At 45.1% G+C, this 23,176-nt stretch overlaps 1 protein-coding gene and 1 long non-coding RNA gene across 2 annotated transcripts in view; one reads left to right on the top strand and one right to left on the bottom strand.

Annotated features, from left to right (window-relative positions):
• Positions 1 to 23,176, bottom strand: part of PLCH1 (phospholipase C eta 1) — a 203,036-nt gene that overhangs the window by 17,484 nt on the left and 162,376 nt on the right. The window contains exons 11-16 of the mRNA XM_038571271.1: positions 19,486 to 19,657; positions 15,669 to 15,776; positions 7,844 to 8,005; positions 4,290 to 4,361; positions 1,827 to 1,918; positions 291 to 388 (exon numbers count right to left, since the gene is read on the bottom strand). Of these exons, the coding sequence (XP_038427199.1) occupies positions 291 to 388; positions 1,827 to 1,918; positions 4,290 to 4,361; positions 7,844 to 8,005; positions 15,669 to 15,776; positions 19,486 to 19,657 (704 nt within the window). The remainder of the gene's footprint in view (positions 1 to 290; positions 389 to 1,826; positions 1,919 to 4,289; positions 4,362 to 7,843; positions 8,006 to 15,668; positions 15,777 to 19,485; positions 19,658 to 23,176) is intronic.
• LOC119877443 lies at positions 3,250 to 6,028 on the top strand. The gene is made up of 3 exons (XR_005377250.1): positions 3,250 to 3,311; positions 3,412 to 3,514; positions 5,003 to 6,028. It is a non-coding gene; the product is annotated as an uncharacterized LOC119877443 (long non-coding RNA).

Genomic DNA, 23,176 nt, shown 5'->3' on the forward strand with positions numbered 1-23,176 from the left:
TCACACTGGCCACGTCCATCTGCGACCTGGCCGCCAAACCAGGTCAGGTCTCCACAGTTCACGCCTTGGGCGAGACGTTGCAGTAATGCACTTGTCCTTATACAATCATGAAGTCTTCCTCTGCCCTCCCTGTGAGCTAAGCAGTGTTACACTGGCGGTCAGCTTCCTGACACATCGGACGCTACGCAGTTCCAGAAATGTGTGCTGATGATCTGAGTGAGAAGAGATTAGTAAACGGCTGACCAAGAAAGGTCAAGAATGTCTACCCAACAGAGGAACTCACTCCTTACCATCATCCACGATGTCCTGGGCGGCCACGGAGTTTGTATACACCACCAAGTCAGAGAGCTCTCGGCAGAGCTTCATGGTTTTCCTGCGCCGACCCAACCTGGGAGTACACAGCCAAGGACTCGTGTCACTGAGAGCTGGGAGGGGTTGGGGTTTGTGTTTACTCCACCTTCCCTACCTGCTCCTAATGGAGCCAGGATTAGAACCCAAGGACGATTCCCAGCTCAGCCCTCTCTCCACCACAAAATCCTCCTGATGTGGTTTTATTCACTGCATGGCCAAGAATCGGTGCCTTCTCGTGCATGTGTGAGTTCTGTTGGGAAGGGCTGGACTGCCACCGATCCCCCGCTAGCCAGTAACACCGGACGTCACCGGGCATCTCGTCCCCGTTGGCAGGAGGAGAACCTGGACTTCTATTTGAGAACATTCACGGCACAGGTCCCCTGGGAGGTGACCCCATTCCTCTTACATCCTTTACCGTCCTTTACCGTAAGTACATATTGAATTTTGTGTACCCTGAGGGTAGGAAGCACACACATCCTCTCTGCCCTTACTAGTTACTATTTTATGTATGGACATTCTGTTGAAGTGAAGCTAAATATAAAATTTAACTGGGTGCTAAATGCCGTCCATTCCTACAAGACCTCCCTCTATGCTTCTAATTTCATATAAGTTCAGTCTTTCAATAAAGGCACAGGGCTGTGTGTGCGTGTGTGCATTTATCTGTATATAATTTCCATTCCTCTGTGACTTTATTGTATACACAAGCTGCCAGAAAATCATCTTATTCATCTCAAAATCCATCTGCAATAGGGACGCCTGGGGGGCTCAACAGTTGAGTGTTTGCCTTCAGCTCAGGGCGTGACCCTGGGGTCCCAGGATCGAGTCCCGCATTGGGCTCCCAACATGAAGCCTGCTTCTCCCTCTGCCTGTGTCTCTGCCTCTCTCTCTGTGTGTGTCTCTCATGAATAAATAAATAAAACTTATATTTAAAAAAATCTATCAGCCATAACAAGGAAAACAGCAATTAATATTTTTGAGTGCTTAGTTAATTGGAACAGGGCTTATCAGGCTAAGCAGTTTAATTCCTTTAGTCCTTACAACGACCCTAAGAAATAGAAACATGTGAGAAGCCTGACTCATCCCATGTTAGTGTTGCGGGAACAAGAGTTTCAAGTCGGCCTGATGTGAGGTGCTAGCTCTTACCACGTGCTCACCGTCCGTCTTTTCCGCTAGCCTCCTAGGAGAGCCCTCTGTGCTAGCTCTTGCGGCCCCTCTCTCCCCTGAACACGCTTGCCTCTTACCTGACAGCAGCCACAGCTGGCGCTCAGGAGGCGCTCGCGGTGTGCCAGGCCCGGGTAAGTCCCCCACACGTATTCTTGTCTCCGCCTTGGTTGATTTTCACATGTCCTGCTGCACTGAGCCCCTGACCTCGAGACCCACCCCACTTCTCTAGACACATGCGACTAAAGCAGCCCAGCTGATGGGAAGGAGAGGGCCCAGGAGCCTAAGCCAGGAACGGGCAGACGCACTCTTACCTGTACAGCTGGCCGGTTTCCTTGCCGGGATTCTGCTGTGTGTCCTCCTCATCGTCAGTACTGTAAGACTTAGATCGTGATTTTGTGGTTTTCTGCTGGAAAGTCACAGTGAACTTAACAACAAACTCCCCACATCAGGTCCCTCCACAGCATACAGAGAATGGGTGGGGTATTACGATATACGCAAAAAGGACAATTACTTGGAAGAAAACACATTAACCATTAATTCATTGCCTTACCATTAATAATAATCGCGTCTATGATCCTAATTATAATATTAAGGCAAAACTGAGGGTTTCTTGCTCTAAAGCTGACTTCTAAGCCACAGAAGATGTAGGTTTTAGAAGGCTATTTAGTTTTGCACTGAAGGTCTCTATAAGCAGGAGGGTCATAGTTGTAATATCTATTCAAATGACATTAAGGAGATAAAATGTTCTTTTCTTTAGGAAATTTACTATTCCTGCTGACTTATAAAAGACAGGTTTGACAAAAAAAGACAAGCAGTATTTTTTTTTTTTTATGAACGACTTTTTCCTGCTTTTGATTGGCGTCCACTCAAATAACTGTCTAAATCAAACTACGCTTGGAGATTTTGACCCATTTTAATTTCTACCAACAGAAGAGAAATTATTACCCACAGGATTCAGGCTGAAAGGCGGCAGGACTAAAGGCTGTCAGAAATAAAGACTTTTTGGAAGGATGCAGTTGTGTCCCAGCACATTAGAGATAACCCCAAATATTTGGCAATACGGAACAGAAAAACAAATGATGGGGAGGGACCCCATAACTATAGAAAACCCTGCCACCAAAGAAAACCAGCTTCCACAAACAAAGGTTAAGACCTTTAGATAGAGAACCCTGGACATCTGAGGACTGCGGCTTAGAAAGGAAAAGGGAGCCCACTCCGAGGTAACTGTGGGACCACATCACCCTCCAGAATTTTTCTTACTCAACAAATAAAACGCCCGGCCATACTGCCGGCATAAACACACTCAAGTCCATTGCACTGACAGGAAGGTGTCAATTTGGTCTAGAACCTTCTCAGGTATTACTGATGTTTTGAGAACCTCAGAGTGCACGGTGTGGGGACACTAGCATCTGATGATCTCACGTTCCAGCTTGGCCTCTCACCCAGCGGGTAGGTTTGCTAACCTCTCGCTCCTTTGTGTGTGTGTGTGTGTGTGTGTGTGTGTGTGTGTGTGTTTAAAGGAAAGGGCAATAACTATTTTAAAGGATTATTGTTATGATGATTAAATAACATGGTGTGGAAAGCCATTCTCTAAGCTACAAAATACTGACTTTCTCTTTTTCTTTTTTCTTAAGGATTGTATTTATTTGTTCATGAGAGACAGAGAGAGAGAGAGAGAGGCAGAGACACAGGCAGAGGGAGAAGCAGGTTCCATGTGGGAAGCCCGACATGGGACTCGATCCCAGGACCCTGGGACCACGAGCCAAAGGCAGATGCTCAACCACTGAGCCTCCCAGGTGCCCAAATACTGATTTTCAATATAAATATTCCTCATATTTAGAAAAATATTACTTTATGTGAATATACCATAATTTTTATTCATTCTATTGTTGACAGATATTTGAACTCTTTCCTGTTGGTACTATTACGACTAATGCCACTATAAACATTAGGTATATGCCACGAGGCTGAAACACAACAATGGAACTGATAAGACACGGTACGTAATACAGCTTTAGGAGATAGTGTGAATTAGTGTGAAGTGACTGCACAAACGCACACTCCCATTAGCAGTGTATAAAGTTGAAGTTGCTTGGCGTCCTCACTAACCCTTGGTGCTGTCAATCATTTTATTTCTACTATTGTGAAGGGTATATACGAAATCTCATCATCATTTAATTTGCACTTCCTAGAGGATTGATAAGGGTGAGCACCTTTTCTGTACTAGCCTTTTGGAAATCTTCTTTTGTGAAAGGCCACTTAAGTTTTTTGCCCTTTTAATAAAAATTATGGAGGCGCCCGGGTGACTCAGTCCAATAAGCATCTGACTCTTGGTTTCGGCTCAGATCTTGATCTCATGGGTTGTGGGACTGAGCCCCTCCCCCCCCCCACATCAGGCTCTGGGCTCAGCAGGGAGTCTGCTTGAAAATTCTCTCCCTCTGCTCCTCCCCCTGCTTGTGCATGCTCTCTCTCACTCTGTCTCTCTAAAACAAGTCTTTAAAAAAGATTATGGTATCTTTTTATGGATTTGTAAGAGTTCTTTATATATCCAGGATAGAAGTCCTTTGTTGGATATGTGTATCAAAAATACTCTTCCCAAGTAGGCTACTTGCTTATTAAGTAACAGTAGTTTCTCAATCTTTATCTTTATCAATTTTTGTCTTTTCTGGGGTCCTATTTAAGAAATCATCAGTTATTCCAAGGTTATGATGATACTGTCCTGTCCAGTCTCTTGTTTAATTGGGTTATGCACATTTGTCACTCTTAATTCATACCTTATGTTTTCCAAAGTTGGTCATGAGGGATCGTCCATGTGATTTCTTCCCATTTTCCTTCACATCTGGATGCTGAGTAAATAAAAACATGATATGACTATTTTTCTTCCTTGCTTTTGTTTTTTCCTTAGTTCTGGTGGAATGGCAGGGAACCCTCTCTGCCTTCTGCCTTAGGTAGAACAAGCAGGTCCTGTTCATTTTTTTCCTGTCCCACACCATCACTACCCCAAAAGTTGTGGAGTCTGCCTCAAGAGAGGGAGACGCTGGAATGGAGAAGTGTGGGCGCCAACCGGGAGATAGTAACTGCCAACAGCTTCCCCAAAACTGGTGTCAAGGGCCTCTCAGGAATGTCCAGCTGTGCAGGATCTCTACAGCACACGATGTATTCTTTTGAATGCTCTTAATGGGGATAAGTCATTTTGAGTTAAAAATAGATTAAATTTTGAAAAATCACCAAAAGTCTTTAAGTACCAAGTCTGTTGAATAAAAAATAATAATAACAATCGCATTGATCGAATATTGCTACTTGGGATTTTAAAACATTAAAAATAAATAAAACCCACGTGCATCTACTAGGTAGTAAGATTGCTTTTGTTTGTTTAAGTTAACCACAAGAGAGCTTATCTGTTCATTGAAATTAACTCCTGTAGTTGAGCATTTGGAAGAGGTATTTGTAGCCTCTGACATTTTCTTCATGTGGCTTAATTTTCCAGGGTAGAGATCTCATCGCTCAAGTCTATTTCTCATTAGGGGAAAGAAAAGGCCACTCTGCCAAAAGGGTTTAGACTCTTTCTCAATTGTCATCCCTAAAACTCTGTATTAGCTGGTTCGTGGCTAATGACATGCTGCAAGGAGAGATCGGCAGGCCCCATCTTCCTGGGACTTCTGGCCAAGCAAAGAAGCAGAGACAACCACAGAAATGGAAATAAATGTGTGTGAGCAAAACTACCTAAAACCAAAAGGCCAGGGAGGCGCTGACATATATCCATAGAGACTAACTGAAGATGTAACTGGCAGTGGGGACAGGGGAAGGTTAAGAATTGGCTGGGGAAAGGGACAGTTCAGAAAATGCGGGGCGGCTGGGAGGGGGTTTTTACAGGGTAATTTCATTTGCCTGGTTAATGTGCATGGACTGCTTTTGAAGATCTACTCAAGCTGATCATCAACTGTACAAAAACCCTGGAGTTAAGAAGGTAGCTCGATATGGTCACAAGAGCCACACTGCAACAGCAGTGGTAAAAACCTCAACACTCTACAGCCCAGTGTATTAAAGTCACAGGCTCCACTTTATGGGTCTAATGCATTCTTAGAGTCACCCAGATTTAACGGAAAGGAAAAAATAAGAAACAGGGGGATGAGGTTTGCTCCACGACATCTTGGAAATTTGAGATCCCTTACCATCTTACCTGATAGGCAAGTTATCATTAGGATTTCTTAACGTGAATAACAAAAGGAAGGTGGGTTTAATTTGTTTCATCCCAAATCTCCAAGACCCGCGGTGGCCTGTCCAATTGGAGTGATCTAGGAGGATGGAGCAAAGCCTTCTCCAAAAGCCTTCAGGGGAAATGAGTGGCCCAGATTAGCCAATGAAAATTCACTAAGAACAAGAAGCAGAAATTAAGGTGAGCCAGCTGAATGAGGTAATTTTACAGACATTGGTGTGGTTAAAACTAAATGGTTGGAAGGGGAAAGTGGAAGGGAAGGAGTTTATTGCTATTTACAGAAATTTTTAAGAAAATTCAGAGCGGGGGGCACCTGGGTGGCTCAGTCAAGTTAAGCGGCTGCCTTCGGCTCAGGTCATGATCCCAGGGTCTTGGGATCGAACCCACGTCAGGTTCCCTGCTCACTGGGGAGGCTGCTTCTCCCTCTTCATCTGCCCCTCCCTGTATTCATGCTCCTTCTCTCACAAATAAATAAATACATAAAATCTTTAAAAGAAAAAAAAGAAAGAAAATTCAGAATTGTATGATCAGTGGTAAGGGCAGTCACACTGTAATTCATATTTCAGTTGCCTCCCCAGTGTTCCATTCTGCCTCTCTAACATGTAGCGTCAGAGGGCCTAGCTAGCCTCGGCACCACTTCCAGGTAACTTCTCTTTGACACTAACCAGCCAATATTATCCTATATCCTTGGCAAGCTATTGTTCCACGTGTTCGAGGCCACGGTGATTAGGTTAGGGGTGGGTGCATGAGCTAAGCTGCCCAACCAGAGCTCAGCACAAACTCTAGAGAGGAAGGGTGGTCACCCCATATGGTCCTCCCTCTGCCTGGTGATCCCTGAGTCCAGGAGGACAGGCCGCAGGAGCAGGGATGTCTGCTACTAGCTGAGCCAGTAACTTCCCAAATCTCCTCTGGGCCAGGATAAGAGCCCTCAATGCCCTGCAGTGATAATATCAATAAGCCCACCCTCCTTTTTCCTTGTCCATTTCGGATATTTCTATTAGAAAGCAGAGTTAAAATATCAGCCAGAGCCCAAATCATTTATTCACTCAACAACATCTTCTGGAAGCTGTACTACGGCCCAGGCACTATAATGAGTTGGAAACATAATGGTCATTTAAGACTGGCGTGGTTCTGGTCTTCATGGAACCTATAATCTAGTTGAGAAGATAGATATTGAGCAAATAATTGCAAATGTGTTAAAGTGTTAAAAACAAAAAAAAGCTTCAGAAAAGAGAAGCTATCACAGGCTATCACGGACGATGTAAAGTGGACAACGAATCCAATCCCGGGTCAAGGCAGGACTCATTCGGGGCTTCGCACTGAAGCTGGAATTTACAGGTAGGAGTGTCAGCCAGAGCAGATGTAGGAATGGAATGTTCCAGGCGGAGGGAAAGGCCGTGAGGAAGACCATGGCACACAAACAGCTGTGGTCGGTGGGGCGACTGTGGGAAGCAGCGTGACAGGAAAAAGGGAAGATCTGAGCAGGAGACAAGGATGCAGTGACGCAGGTCCCTGAGAGCCTGGTTAGGGTTTGTAGTCACCCTCATCACAACGGAAGCCACTGAACACTCTGAACGGTCGAGGGACGTGAGCAGATTCACATTTTTAAGACATCACGCTAGTTTCAGAGCGGAGAGGAGACTGAAGGAGGGCAAGAAAGGCGCAGGTGACGGCTGACACGGGCCTAGACAGGGACCCAGCCACGGACCCGAGGAGTGAAAGGGATGGAAGATGCGCTCAGGGTGCACAACCAATGCAGCACGGAGAGCAACGGGTGGGGAGGGGTGGGGGGCACCTGGGGGTTCGAGCCCGCCCCCCAGCTGAGCAGGCAGGCAAGCAGGGTGCGGGGCCACTGTGTTTGGTCCCCGGGGTCCCGGTGAAGCAGGTTCTCCGGTAACTTCCACCTCCCGCCCGTGCGCGTCTAGTAACTTCTCGCATCCTTTTGCCACAGGGGGTTTTCACTTCTCGAGGGGTATGAGGATGCAAACGGAAGAGACCGGAGAGGTTCGCAGGTGGCAAATGACCAGAAACAGGAGTACGAGGTTCTGTCTTTTTTTCCTGCTGGAGGACACGTACGGGCGGGAGTCATACACCTGTTTCGGGTGTGCGTACCTGCTTCAGGTGTGCATTTAGGCCTTCGTGTGTGGCCCTCAGTAGCGCCCTCACTGTGAAGCTATCGGGATCTTCCTTGTCTCGGATTTGAGATTCTTTCAACAGTGACTCCAGTTTTTTCCTTATGAAAGACTCCACCTGATGCTCAGTGGTCCCATTATTCTGCAAAGAATCAAGCAGCAGAAATTATTTCCCTTAAGAAACACAGAATCAGAACGCACCCTACGTTCACGCCGACTTGGCTTCTATAATCTGATTAGCTTTCAATTGCCTGTAAGAGGGTAAGCACATCGTATCGTTTTTGGTCCTTCCCGCTCCTCCCCGAAACAATAATCCCCCCCAAAAAAGTAATGATTTCTATGACCCTATTCCACCCTCAAGAACCTGGCAAGGTCTCCTTTCAGAGATGCAGCACCTGATGTTCCAAGAAATTAAGTTGCTCGAGGTCACAAAGCTAGTAAGGAGCTGAGGCAGGATTTAAGCCCAGGCCTCCCAAGTCCTTCCCACCAAGCTACGTTGCATTTTCGAGAAAGAGAAGGTGAAGGAGAGAATTTGAAAACTAAGTTTTCTATTTCTACATAGGTAACTTTGAGCAAAAAATAGGCTACTTAAAAAAAAAAAAAAAAGCTGCTTTGTTCACTACGGGAGTGAAAAGAATGCGATGGAAATCTCCGGAATTGAGGATTATTCTGAGATAACATTTTCTTTCCTGTGTCTGATCCCAACGTGTAACTAAAGGGAACTCACTACTGACCTGTGCCACGATTCGGCATTCACATTACTTTAAGATCACAAATAACTTCAAATGTTTTGGACGATAAAGCGGTGCTCAGGTCCAGATGGCAATTTAGGGGATCTTGAGGTGATCAGGGGACACAGATTTCCTTGAAGCCTTTCTTAGCACGACCTTTTGGCCACCCTGCCCTGCCCGACACCGGCGGCCCCGGGCTCCTCAGCTCCTTTCATGTCCCCCGGGACCCAGCCCCGCCGACAGTGAAGGAAAGCGGTCCTCCTGCACGGCCACAGCGCCCGCATTCCTCGCCCAGAGCTGAAGGCCTGTCTTCTCCTCGCACGTCTGTTGCTAAGACATCATTCTATCTGAAACCTGTAGAACCAGGCCGCTGCCTAGCCACGTCTTCTATTCTCACGAAGTCTTGTAAGAGGAAGCCCTATAAATGCCCAAAGGGGAAATCTGGGAGAATAAGCCTACATCAGAAGAGGTTGCTGGCCGTCCCTGTGTTACAATCCCACTCGTGAGGGTCTTTAAACTTAGCCAGCTAACAAGGCACCTCACTGCAGCGAAGGCCCTCGCGTCCCGGAGGCGATGCGGAGACGGAAAAGCTGATTTGTCTGGACGCCAGTGCCCGCACCGAAGCACGGACGGCCAGTCCAACTGCAGTTCTGAGGAGCACCGCGCCCCTGCCCGGGCGGCCAAGACGATCTCTAAGCAGAGGGCGAGATGTCTAGGGCTCCGCAGCAGCGATGGAGAGAGCGGCTCTCCGTCGTCCAGGGTTCCAGGGGCGCACAAGTGAACTTGGAGCACAAGGCCACGGAGCAGCCAACTGGCAGATAGAGCTGGAAGTGTACTTTAGGGCCCAATGGCAGAGGTACGTGAGTGCCGGAGGCACAGAGCTGCTGAGTAGTATTTTAGAAATAGTATTAACCTGGCCACGTGTGCAGAAAAACAGGACAGGGGCCTAGGGAGGCAAAGCCAGACACGCTGGCTCCCGCTCCCAGCACCAAGAGCACCTAGCACCCAGCACCTAGGCCAGGGTGCTAGGGAGGGATTTAACAAAGATGAGAGCTTGAGAGCAAGACTTCAACAAACCCACGCGGCTGCTAAATGCCAGGTGAGGAGCCAGGACTAAAGCCCAAGCTCAAAAAAAAAAAAAAAAAAAAAAGGCCAAGCCCACCGTCGCAGAACCCTCGCTGTCACGGAGAAGACAGACGCGTGAAGGGCTAACTACTCAGGCAGGTGCAAGCGATGGACGTAAGGTGCAGCGCACACAGAGGAAGGGCTCGTCCTCCAGCCTTGGGGAGGACTTCCAAGAGCCGAGGAAACTGAGCCACGTCTTAGACGATGGGTATATTAATTTCCGGGGGCTGCTGTAACAAGTTGCCACAAATCTAGTCGCTTAAAACGGTAGAAATATGTTGCCTCGCGGTCCTAGAAGTCAGAAGCATGACATCAAGGTGTCAGCAGAGGGAGACTCCTCCCGCCCCCTTGCTTCTTCCAATTTATGGTGGCTCCTAGCGTTCCTCAGCTTGTCAGCCTGACTCCAGTCTCTGCCTCTGTCTTCACGTGGCCTCGTGCGGTCCCTGCTTCCGCTGCGTCCTCTCCTCTTCTTATGAGGACGTTGGGCCTGTCATTGGATCTTTAAAGCCCACCTGGTGAATCCAGGGTGCTCTCATCTCCACAGCCCTCACCTAACAACATCTACAGAGACCTCTGTTCCAAACAAGGCCACAAATCAACCTCCTACAATGAAGGAGGGTTGATTATAGGGCAGAGAGTAGAGTGACAGCATCCCAACACGAGTGAGAGCGTAGGGAAGACAAACAGGATCAGTAAGAACTAGGAAATCAGATGGACACGGGGGGGGGGGGGGGGGGGGGGGGAAGCACAGGAAAATACAGAAAAAAAGCAGCTAAGACTGTATATATCGTGCAAGGATTCACAAAATACAAGCATACGATGACACTTCGTGCAAGCTGCCCAACACCTCTAAAGTGGCGGCCGCTGGGTTAGCCAAACTTAGTCATGACGTAGAAGCAGAAAGATTCAGAACTTGTCCAAACACACGTGCCCGGGAAGCGGCCGCAGACGGACTCGAACCTAAGGCTCCCGATTCAGAATTCTGGGTGCATCTCGCCGCATCATGCTGCAGCCACCCCTCGGATACTGTCACAGAGAAAGACCAATGCCTGGGGCAGAGGAGTGGCGAGCAGGCTCGTATGTCGACGACCGTTGTTCCTACAGGACATCCGGGGAATGCAGCCCCGCGATCCCTCTGGGGGAATGGCAGGCTTCACTTAAGATTGGGAGGAGGAGAATCCCAGGGGCCCGACTCCCAACACAGGATCGGGTGAGCGGGGGGCCCGGCGGGGAGCACGTCTGTTGGGGGGAGCAGCTGGCACGCCCAGGGCACGCGGCGGCCCCCGGGAAGCCTCGGTGTGCTCCCCCGACTCCGGGGTGCAGGGAGGCTTAACACCGAGGCCTGGGCTATTCCTTCACACCCTCCAGAGTCTGGGCGCGCTCGGGGACCGCATCCCGCTGCCCTCGGGCCCTGGGGTGGCCGCTGGGCCCCACGGGGCCGTGGTGCACCTGCAGCGCCGGGCTTCTCCCCTTGGCTCCCTGAGCCAGCGGCAGAGGAAGGAGGCTGCAGCTGCCGGGGGGGTGGGGGGAAGCAGCCCCTTATCTGCGTGGGAGTAGTCACCACCGGAGAAGAAATCAGGGTCCCTAATTCCCGTGTCTGCGAGGTCACTCTCATCTAGGAGAATCCACCAGAAAGCTGGAATTCCCCCAAACGTGTTCTGGTTTTTTCTCCAGGGTGAGATTGACAGGCGCCCAGGAAGGCGGAGGGGGGCGGCGGGGGGAGCCCAGAACCACAGGCCTGGCTTGGGGCTCAGGAGCAGCAGGGAAGGGGAGCCGGCCCCGGGCTGCCCCCTCAAGAGGGGCCCTCCTCAAGGGGAGCCCCCGATCCCACGGCCAGGCCCAGGGCCCTCGGAGGCCCCGGGCCTTCCAAAAGCTCCCCTGTTGCTCTGCCACCCAAGCCGAGGACCTTCACCCCGAAACCAAGCAGGAATTTGGAGGATCTCACCTCCCCGGATGCTCTGTCCCCTGCCCCAAGGCTAACGCCCCGGAGACACAGCACGTGTGTCAGCCCCCCTGGGAAGGCCTCAGGGCTTCCCGCGCCTGGGATCTCGAAGTCTTGGGCTCAACGACGGCTTCTCTGAGGTTCACATCCGGGCGTCGGCTCCCTCGCGCCTTCAGCTCCCTCCGAGCACCCTCTGGCCCGGCCTGGCCGGGACCCACGTTGGCAACCACGGGGCTGCTCCTGCCGCTCTTGTCACTGATGGTATCTGATGTCACGTGCCAGGAGTCGCTCGGGGTTCTCCACAGGGTGACCGCACGAGGGCTCACTGACAACCTGTCGGGAGGCCTGGTGTTTCTGGGGTGGGCGGCACGTACAAGACCCACCGAGAGCTAGGACTGGGGCCTACGAGACCGGCCCCATACAGGCCCCCGGAGCACAGGGAGGAAGACAGTGAATGACTCGGCGAAGGGGAAAAGAAATACAGGGGTGGAGTCTATAAGTCACCCTGACATGAGAGGACCCCGTAGAGATGAATAATGGTGAGCGGGCCCCACCGAATCCGATCTGTTAGATAACCGTGCCGCGCTTGAAAGGAAGCTGCTTTCCCCTGTGTTTTTGAGCCGTTGTGATTCTTGAGGCACTGAACACACTGGCTTGTCCGTGGAGCTTATATATCACTGCCTGGCTTCTCTTGATGGCTGAAGCCACAAAATAATATGAGGCAGAAGCTTAAAGGGTTCAACTAATTCAACAACAAAGAGAATTTATTACACGCCGCCTCTCCCACCCCACCCCACCCCGGTCGTGGGATCGAGCCCAGCGTCCACTCAGCACATAGTCTGCTTCAGATTCTCCCTCTCCCTCTCTTGCACTCTCTCTGTCTCTCAAATAAATAAGTAAAATCTTAAACACAAAACACTATTTAGGAAGTAACAGCAGACCAGGGGGAAGAAGAAGCCCGGAAGGAACCTCCTGCCTCCCATTCTGCTTCTAATGCTAGAGAATGTGCAGGAACCTCAAGCGTGTCTTCTGACCTTTGCATTTGCTGTTCCCTCTGCCTGGAATGCTTTTCCCCACACATCCACATGGCTCGCTCTTCACTACTTTCGGGTAATTGCTCTTCTGTTATTTTCCCAGTGAGACCGTTGCTGGCCATCCCATCTTCAGTAGACTTTTCACACTGTACACACAGGCACGCCCACACCAGCTCCTTCCCTCCCTTTTATAGGGATTTCTTTATTTTTATTTTAAAGAGACAAAGAGAAAGCGTGTGCAAGTGGGAGGAGGGGCAGAGGGAGAGAGAGAGAACCCTTAGGCAGACCGCCTGCTGAGCTCAGAGCCGACATGAGGCTGATCCCAGATCCCCGAGATCATGACCTGAGCAAAATGAAGAGTCGGATGCCTAACCAAGCAAGCCGCTCCTTACCCCCCCTTCTTTTCCTTTGGCACTTGTCACTTATCTGTCTTATTTCTTGTTCATTCTCTTCTTCACCCATTAATGCATAAACTTCATGAAGGCAAAGATTTTTGTAGATTTTTGTGTGTTTTGTCTACTGATAGGTGCCCAACACCTACAACATGATGGCTGCGTTTCCAAAAGGAGATGCTCGGTAAAAAAAAAAAAATGTGTTCAACACGCCCAGGAAGCTTGGATAAGCCTCATGAGGGTTAACAATCTGATGCTCATGAACGCTAAGCTAAAATTTTTATTTGTGGCAATAATTCAGATATAATTTGTAAAGCTAATCGCATTCTGTTAACTTAAAACTGAGGGTAAGAGCTCCACTACGGTAATTATTGGTTTCACATAAGCTATGCACAGTACATCCTCTTTTGCAAAACTGCGATCGGGCAATTTACATTCGACACTCCGATAAGGCATTTGAGCCCTGTGCTGATAATAAGACTATAAATTGCCTGATTACAGAGTAACTCTTTGGCTTTCTAAGCACAACACTGCCTTTTCTCAGAAGAGCTCAAAAACAAGGAAAAGGGATTCGAAAGTGGAGCAAAAACTTTATATATCTCCACTAGAATATTTGTTCCTAAAAAAAAAAAAAAAAGAATATTTGTTCCTTTATGTATATTCTCTTCCTAGAGTCTAACAAAGAGATAACCTGTAAAACTTCACAATTTAGGTGCTCTTTGCTTTTACTAAAGCCCAAATCAAAGGATCCGCATGAAGGATCATACCTATCTTTACAGACTCATGTTCTGAACTACCTACCTGTGTGGCTTGCTAGAAACCAACCAGGAGCCTTTGAAGACGGGAAGAATCAGCGGGGTTATTGCACAGGTGAGGTTAGTGACGTGTTTCCATAAAACGACAGCAAGCTCTCCTTCATAGTCACAGATACTTAACATGAAAAGTTAGGAGCTCACTGATATTAGAAGAAAAATTATATAACTGGGTGGATTTAGAAACCAGGACGACTTGGCTTTTACTCAGAGCAATAAATGACTATGTTGTGATAGTAGCTAAACTTCCACTACTAGTTTTCACCAAAAACAGCATTCCCTAACTATGTAACTTAGTCAAGCCGCTCTGTTCCCTGCTCTCAAACGATAGGCTACTCTGAGGCTGGCAATCAAGAGATTTTGGAAATAAGATGCAAAGATAATGGAGATCAGAGGCTAAAATTTGGTTTATAAAATATAGCTTAAAAAATAGAGCTACATTATCCATAATTGCATATTGAGTGATAATAAAAATAGTAAGTTTCCGGAAGGGTAAAAAAATCAACAATTTAATATATTAACCATTTTTGCTTGTATAAAATCTATTCAGATTAATCTTCTGCAACCATAGCCCTATTAGTGGTATTTGAGCTGATATAAACTATTAAAAGGCAACAAATTAATACAGATGGTAATTTTTCCTTTTCAATTCAAGCTGAATCTTCCCCACTTCATCCTTTTTGAGTCGCACTAAAGCCAAGAAAAAAAAGTGTCTGCTGAGAGGTTGGCCGTCTTTAGACTCATGTCCACTTTGGAGTAAGGCTGGCTCCTTCGGTAACCACAGGAAGCCATATTAGTTACTATTTCAAAGAGAGTGCACTGTTTTTAGCAATGTAATAGCTGAATTCAGGGCAATGATGCAAATTAGAAAATTCTGTGTAAAATTTCTCTGTTTCAGAGGGAAGAATGAGTCCCGGTCTCTAGAGGAATACAACTTTTCCACAAAAGTCAAACTGCAAACACTACAAACAAGCTAATGTGAGGGGGGTACTGCTCTCAGGCTGCCCTGTGATCCTGACAATCCTAGGAGTCATAGAGGTGGGGGAAGGGTAAGAAATCCCAAACCCTCCACGAGGAGATGAGGGGTATCTCTTCAAGCTTTACATTTCCTCTAGGTTTGCATAGGTTTGCATTGCATTTACTTTGGATTCCCTGGTTAAATGATGCTTTTTTTCTTTCTTTTTTTTTTTTTTTACACAAAGGTACCGCCTTGATCCAGCCACAGGGGTCTGAAGCACCATGCAGAGAGCAAACTATCCGGTGCCACTTTATCTAAGACGTGGCAAACTAAAGATTTAGCCAAGGGTCTCAATTCTGGAAGAGCTTGGAAATCCTCTGATCCAAGGTACATTTTCCTAGGGCAAGAATGGGCATCCTAGAGGAGCAGCCCACGCATCGCTGGGTCCTGCAGGCCGGCCTTGACAAGCAGCATAGTAGGGCTGCTAGCAAGAGGCAGAGGAGATCACGCTAGGGCCAGCTCATTTCATGTCACCATGACATTTCCAGCAGCAATTTGAGTTTTGACACAGCTGAAATGGGGAGAGGATTTCTCCCTCGAGACAGAGGGTCAGACAGGTTAATCATGAACATTCCTTCTAATGCAAAGCCCTTGACTCAATAAGCATCTGAGTGTCTTGCCCCAAAACAAAGTAACTTTCCAAGACTATCCCTTTTGCACCACGGCCACCATATTGTGAGGATTCCAACACAGCAGCAATTTTTACTGCCGCACTTTGGGGTCAACAATTATAACTAAATCTGTGACTCACGTAATGGAGCTTGAACTTGCACTCATCTTCAATTTCATCTGCGCTGTCTTCGTCGGAAACTTCCCCCTCCTCTGCATCATCCCCAAGATGATAAGGCAGCTTCTTGCCCTGAAATGGAGCAACACACCCAATTTAAAAATGGAAATAGTGCAGGTGTCTGATATCCGGGGCAGGTTCATTTGATTGGGAGATGCATCTAGATCATGTGCCTACATCCTAGTTCTGCGACCAAGAAAAGCAAACATCTAGCATTTTTGGCCACTATGAGGGGATTCCTTAAAATACAGGGATGGAGGAGGATGGAAGGACGTTCATATATGTTTGACAGCCAAAAATAATGATGAATTTTTAAATATCATCAGCAGACTGCTATTGAGGCTGATGTTTTCTAAACTCTAACCCCAGTGACTTTTAGTATTCCCACTCTCCACACCATCAATGGCTTTCTGCAGCATGCTGGGTTTTCCCTCCACCTACTCCCTCCCTGCACAGGGTCACCAGCATAGTCAGGTTTCCAGAGAATTCTCTGTCCCCATTCTCCTGCACCTTCCCTGATACCCAAAGCTCTTGACCTTGGGTCCTCAGCACACTGATCATTTCAAAGCTGATTAAATCATTTACATAATGAGAGCAAGATGTATATTAAGACTCCAAACTCTTAGGGTTTGTATATTTAAACATTTTCTTCAACTTACAGAGGGTCGCTTATAGGATTAAAAGTGTGAGATTTAATTTCCCTTTATACTGATATGTATTACACTCCTTATTTGTACGCGCGGTCTACAAAACTGGAAACTACACTCTTCCTTTTTCACACGAACACGTTTAGAGATAGATGCAGATACGTGGGTAATACTTACCTATAATTCTAAGTAAATGTAACAGAACGTTTTTTCACTTCCTCCCATGTGTTGTTAATAACAAAACAGCTCAGAATTAAAGAATCTCTGCCTATATGTTATTTTAAGTCTTTTCTGATACAGAAGGCTTCTATAAAATGAATTTATTTTTCTTTATTTGAGAGGGCACACTATGGAGTAGCTATGTTAATATAGCAGCCCCAGAAATAAGGTTTTCAACTAAGCAGCGACCAGACACGTTCAGGAACATAGACGTTGAGGTCACGACCTCCTTCATTTATTCACCACCGATTACTTACTCAGAGTCATCTTTTGTTTTGGGCACAATGACCGACAACCAAGATGGACCAGTACATAAGACATTTAAAATGTCATGATGGCAATTCCCCCTTTTGAAATAGAACGGAGCCAACATATTTTTTAAACGTTAAAGCAGAACACAGCTAACAAATATGAGAAGTAACATCCACAGGGAAGGAGTAACAATCCTTGAATGACAGGAACAGTTCTGATACCACAAGATGGAAACAAAACTGTAACCGTGATGGGCACACAGTGATGAGCTGATAGGGCAGCCACACCAAGCTCGAGCTTCCTTTCAGGTACGTGTGGTGGTAGGTGAGGGGACAGAGAGAGAAACTGGCCTGCTCTGAGCACCAACGGGTGCCCTAACTTTCCATCCATTTAAAATTGAGTTAAAAGACACGAGGGCCATATTTTTTTTTGCCAACTCTTCCACATTCCTGGTTCTCAAAAGATAATTTATCCAGGCAGACAGGAAGAAAAGCAATGCAACAGAACATGGTTTCTTAAAGCTTCTTATCAACGGGTACCCCTAAGGAAAATTATAGAATAAATTAAGGCACAACTTAATGACTCAAGGACCTGAGTCAAAGAATGTCCGGGTGTCTTGAGGGGTCTCTTTCTGATCTATGGACTATTGCATGCAGGAGTGATCAAGAATTAGATTCATTGGTCCATGATACATGGAAATATTCTAGAGACTAGAACCATAGCGGCCGCTCACCTCCACGCTACATGATCCAAGGAGTGTGGTAATGACGCTATGATTTGTATCTGTAAAAAGTAAGAAGCCTGGACCAGATACAGTTTGTTTCAGCAATAAAAGCCTATGGAAAATTACTAAGTTTGTTATAATTTCTGTTCAAAAGCAACTTTTTATTTGCTTTTCAGGAGATAAGTGTGGGGATATAGATATATAGATACAGATATGAATATATGATTGGAAAGTATGTATATTATAATAATAAACAACTTGTCAATCTCTAAAGTGGTCAGGAGCTGCTAAAATGGTGGCTTTTGGACCAAAGATTGCTCTCGGCTAAAGGAACATAGGAAAACCAGTTCTTTTATTTTTGCTTCAAATGGAAACATGTTGGTTCATAGATCTGGGAGGTCTCTTTAAAGTCTGAAGAACGTTGCTACCAGCAAATGAACCTTAAATGCCCTGAAATGCTTGCAGGCCCATGCTGTTGCCACTCCTCCCAATGAGTGTCCCGGATCATCTGGTTCTGGCGCACCCAGCGGCCCAGAAGCCCCAGGACATTGTAGGACAAATGGCCCAAAGTCCAATCATGCAGAAGGGACTCAATTCATATCAACCTTCTACCTTAAGTTCCACTGTCCAAAAGGGAAGCATTTCGATCAAATGGACTTACTCTGCATTTAACCTTCTGACTACTGGCTAAAGACTATAGGAAACAGGAAAACTATTAAGCAAAACTATTAAGGTGGCATTTAGCTTTTTTAACCCAGCAATTAGTTTTTACCACAAGAGTTTGTTTTATCAAGACTTCAGGAAAACTGACCTTCATGCTATCTCTCACATTATTTGGAGCTTTTATTCAAAATGCTTTCACACGTACAAATGCCCGACAGATTCAGTCTATGATTCTCATTTAACTGATAGAAAAACCAGTTTTGACCAATTCCAAAGATAAGTACTTCACATTTTTCCCATTTGCTGACCTCCCTTAGAGCCCCTGTTAAAGTATTCCTAGGAAATTACAGTTTGACTTTCGTATGCCTCCTTTGTGATATTTGATTTTTTTGGTACACGTTTCTTTTAAGTAAAATGTAACCCAATTTGAATATTAATACCCTGCTGCTCTTCCTTGGATTTTTAGTCTCAAAATAATACAACTATCCAAGATGGATTTAATGCAAACACACAAAATTAACTGGAATTAAGTAAAATCACAGAGTCAGCCATGTGAGATCTCAAATAACTGTTTTTTTGGGTTCTACTTTGTATGAAAAAATATTCATTGCAGGTAGTAAATTTCTTCCCTTAGAAAATCTGTTCATAAAATGTCATTCTATTCACCTACTGCTCCTTCGCATACACACGAGTCCTGTGGGCATTTTGTCTGTGCCTATGCTCTGCTTTGAAGCAAGCTCCTCTCACTTACATAACCAAGGCTGATCAACCGTAAAGACTGTCGTTTGTTTGCTTTTTCTTTTTCTTTCTCTTGTTTTGGTTTTTTTTGTTTGTTTTTTTTTTTTTTGACAGACAGTTATTGGAGCTTGAAATGGGAGAGAAGAATCTGAAAGAAACACTTTCAGATATGGACACAAAAAAAAAAAAAAAGAAAAGAAAAAGATATGGACACACAAGGAGCCTTCCCTTCCCCTGTGCCCCATGCACCGATACATATACTTCTCGCGAGTGTAAACTATTACAGACTAACATATTAAACATTTGGTTTACAGTATCGATCTTCTCACTCCACAAAAACAAATCCCAGAATACGTGATCAGTCAATAATAAGCTCTTTCTGGAGGTATAATTATTAATAAATAGGAACAAGGTGCATACACAAACTTAGAGGATCCTTCAAATATTGATTCTATTGTCCTCTTGATAAACCAGTTTTCAGGCCTTAAGGGAAGAAGGGCTTCTAAATGCCTTTTACTGCATTCCATGAGGTAATTACCTTCACTAGGATTTTGCCTTTCAAACTTTGAGGGCTTGGAAGCTGTTTGGTCTCTCCGGTGTCTACAGATGACAGGTCCAGTTTGTCTCCAAATATTCCTTTCAGGTACTGAGCAATCTTCCTCTGCTGCTGGACACTGCAGTGATTCTCAATGGACAGTATGACCGGGAACCTAAGAGGACAATGACATATTCTAAAGGCATCGAGTACAGGCAACTTCCAGGGGTGTTTGAAAACCATTCTATTTTATTATGTTCTTACAATCCTAGTGACAGAATTTGTGAAAGCGGTGGTGATTAAAATGAGAAAGATGGAAGATGCATTTTTAAACAAACTCTGCTGACCAAATAAATATATTTTGCCTGGCATAATGGCTGCACAAAATACCAACCATGTGGGATGACTTCCATTAATATTTTGCTTTAAAAAAAATGGTATATACAGTATGTCTCTTTTAAAAGAAAAAAAGAAAATTTTGAGAGATATGCCCAAAGAAAGAAAGCTCATTTAACGTAAATTCATCTTATTTATTCAAAAATCTAAAGGAGCCAAAAATATATAATGGAGAAAGACAGTCTCTTCAATAAATGGTGCTAAGAAAACTGGACAGCAGCATGCAAAAGAATGAAACTGGGCCACTATCTAACACCATGCTCAAAAATAAACTCAAAATGGATTAAAGATCTAAATGTAAGGCCTCAAACCACAAAAATCCTTGAAGAGAGCACAGGCAGTAATTTTTCTGACATCACCTGTACCAATATTTTTCTAGATATGCCATCTAAGGCAAGGGAAATAAAAGCAAAAATAAACTATTGGGACTACATCAAAATAAAAAGCTTTTCCACAGTGAAGGAAACCATCAACAAAACAAAAAGGCATCCTACTAAATAAAAAAATATTTGCAAGTGATACACCCACAAAGGGGTTATATCCAAAATATATAAAGAACTCATATAACTCAACACCAAAAGCCTCCAAAAAAATCAAATTAAAAAATGGGCAATGGACCTGAGTAGTCATATTTCCAAAAAGATATACATATGGCCAACAGACACAAAGAAAGATGCTCAACGTCACCATCAGGGAAATGTAAATCAAAACCACATAAGAGATCACCTTACACCCATCAGAATGGCTAAAACGAAAAACACAGGACACAAGTGTTGGTGAGGATGTGAAGAAAGAGAAAACCCTCAAATGCTATTGGTGGGAATGTAAACTAGTGCGGCCACTGTGGAAAACCGTATGAAGGTTCCTCAAGAAGTTAAAAATAGAACTACCATATGATCCAACAATTCCATTACTGGGTATTTACCCCCCAAAAAACCCAAAAACATTAATTCAAAAAGACATAAACCCCTATGTTTATTATGGCATTATTTACAATAGCCAAGAGATGGAAGCTACCGAAGTGCCCACTGATAGACAAATGGGTAAGGAAGATGTGATGTACACACACACACAGAAATATTACTCAGCTGCAAAAAAGGATGAGGTTGTGCCATTTGCAACAACATGGATGGACCTAGAGGGTATCCTGCTAAGTGAAATAAGACTGAGAAAGACAAATGCCTTATGATTTCACTTATATGTGGAATCTAAGAAAAAAAAAAAGGATAAACAAACAGAATGCAGAATCAGACCTGATAAATACAGAGAATAAACTGCCAGAGGGCAAGGGGCACGAGGGGCTAGGCAAACTGGGTGGAGGGGGGGTGGGAGGTATGTGCTTCCAGTTATGTGGAATGAATAAGTCATGGGAATAAAAGGTAGAGCATAAGGAGCGGAGTCAATGATACTGTAATAACATTGTAGGGTGACAGCTGGGAGCTATACTTGTGGTGAACACAGCATGATGTATAAACTCAAATCACTACTAAGCTCTACACCTGAAACTAATGTAACCTTGTGTGTCAGTTATACTCAAAAAATAAACTTCAGTGTAAAAACTTAAATAAATCCAATTTAAAGAGTGTCTAATAACATCTAACAGACCACTGAGCATCCCTAAGAGCAGATATTTCAAAATCAGCCCCCAGCTTGAAAATCACTATTGAGGATAAGAGATCTTAATGGAATTTGGTGACTTAGAGCATCCTATCCCAAGCACTAAAAAATCAGCTGTATAGAATTATATCCTAGTCTTCATTTGCAGAAAGGAAAAAAGGCCAAGCATTCACTGTCCCCCAGCCCTTGGGCTGCTGTGCGCAGAATGTGAACCTCAACCAGACTGCTGATCTTACTCTTCTTCTGACTTCATTCTTTCTTCAGAATAAGAGATTATTCCAAATTTAGCTTGTTGCTATTTCTTTCTACTTTTCCATCATATATCTTCTGGAGCAATAGGCCATATATATTTTCCAGAGTATATAAAGCAATATTTAAATTGGCTCATATATATACTAGGGAAAAACAATTTTACTCCTGGGCTGTTGTGACGAGGACCTCCTGAAATTACTCTCTCCTCTTTAGTAAAACTGGATGCCAAAGGAAATACAAGAGATGAACCTTTGTGACTGGAGTGTGTTACCCTCCTATAACCTGTTGGCTCTTGTGTTCACGTGGGTTTCATCCTGGAGTGTCAGAAAGAGAGAAAAACACGACAAGCTAGCAAGAGATTGTCTATGCAATCACATCAAGGAGTTTGAACAATGAATATATTTTTTAAAAGATTTTATTTATTTATTCATGAGAGACGCAGAGAGAGGCAGAGACACAGGCAGAAGGAGAAGCAGGCTCCATGCACCGGGAGCCCGATGTGGGATTCGATCCCGGGTCTCCAGGATCGCGCCCTGGGCCAAAGGTAGGCGCCAAACCGCTGCGCCACCCAGGGATCCCCTAACAATGAATTTTTAAGTCATCAGTCTGTTTATAAAAAGCCTCTCAGTGTCTAACGATACTCAAAGTAAAGCAGCGCTTCTCAACTGGGGACAAGGGAGTCTGTGGGGCCCTTCCCAGGTAGATATTTGCCGATGTCTGAACACATTTTTGGTGGTCACAAAATGGGAAGTTGAAGGGAATGCTAATGACACTCCACGTGTGGAAGTCAGGACACCGCTAACCATCTTACAATGTATAAGCCAGCACCTCGCAGCCCCAACAAAGAGTTCTCTGGTCCAAAATGTCATTAGTGCCAAGGTTGAGAAACCTGGGTATAAATAAGGTCTGAGAAAGAAAAGAAAAAGACTGAACTTTTAAAATGGGCTAAATATTAATTAATTGATTAATTAATTAATTAATCAATTAATTTTAAAAATGGACTAAATAAGCATATTAACTTTTAAGTAAAGTGCTTTTCTCTTCTAAGTATTCCCAAACTTGAAGTAAGCACCAAGTCATCAGAGGATCCTCCAACGTGGCAGCCTTTTCAGCACCCAAGGTCACATTTTGGAAAACAACGGCAAAATCATTTCCTTGACTTTGCTAAAACTGGTAGCAATCAGGGTAGAAAAGACCTGTCAGATTCCAGTGCTTGGGATTCCTGCATGGGGCAGATAGCACAAAACAAACCTGCCACGCAGGGCGCATCTTTCATTGTAACAGCACTTTAACCTCATGTTTTTTGTTTTTTTTTTTTTTAAGATTTTATTTATTTATTCATGAGAGACAGACAGAGAGAGGCAGAGACACAGGCAGAGGGAGAAGCAGGCTCCAGGCAGGGAGCCCGCCGTGGGACTTGATCCCAGGT

This window comes from Canis lupus, chromosome 23 (genome assembly GCF_011100685.1).
Source record: "Canis lupus familiaris isolate Mischka breed German Shepherd chromosome 23, alternate assembly UU_Cfam_GSD_1.0, whole genome shotgun sequence".
Classification (NCBI taxonomy): domain Eukaryota; kingdom Metazoa; phylum Chordata; class Mammalia; order Carnivora; family Canidae; genus Canis; species Canis lupus.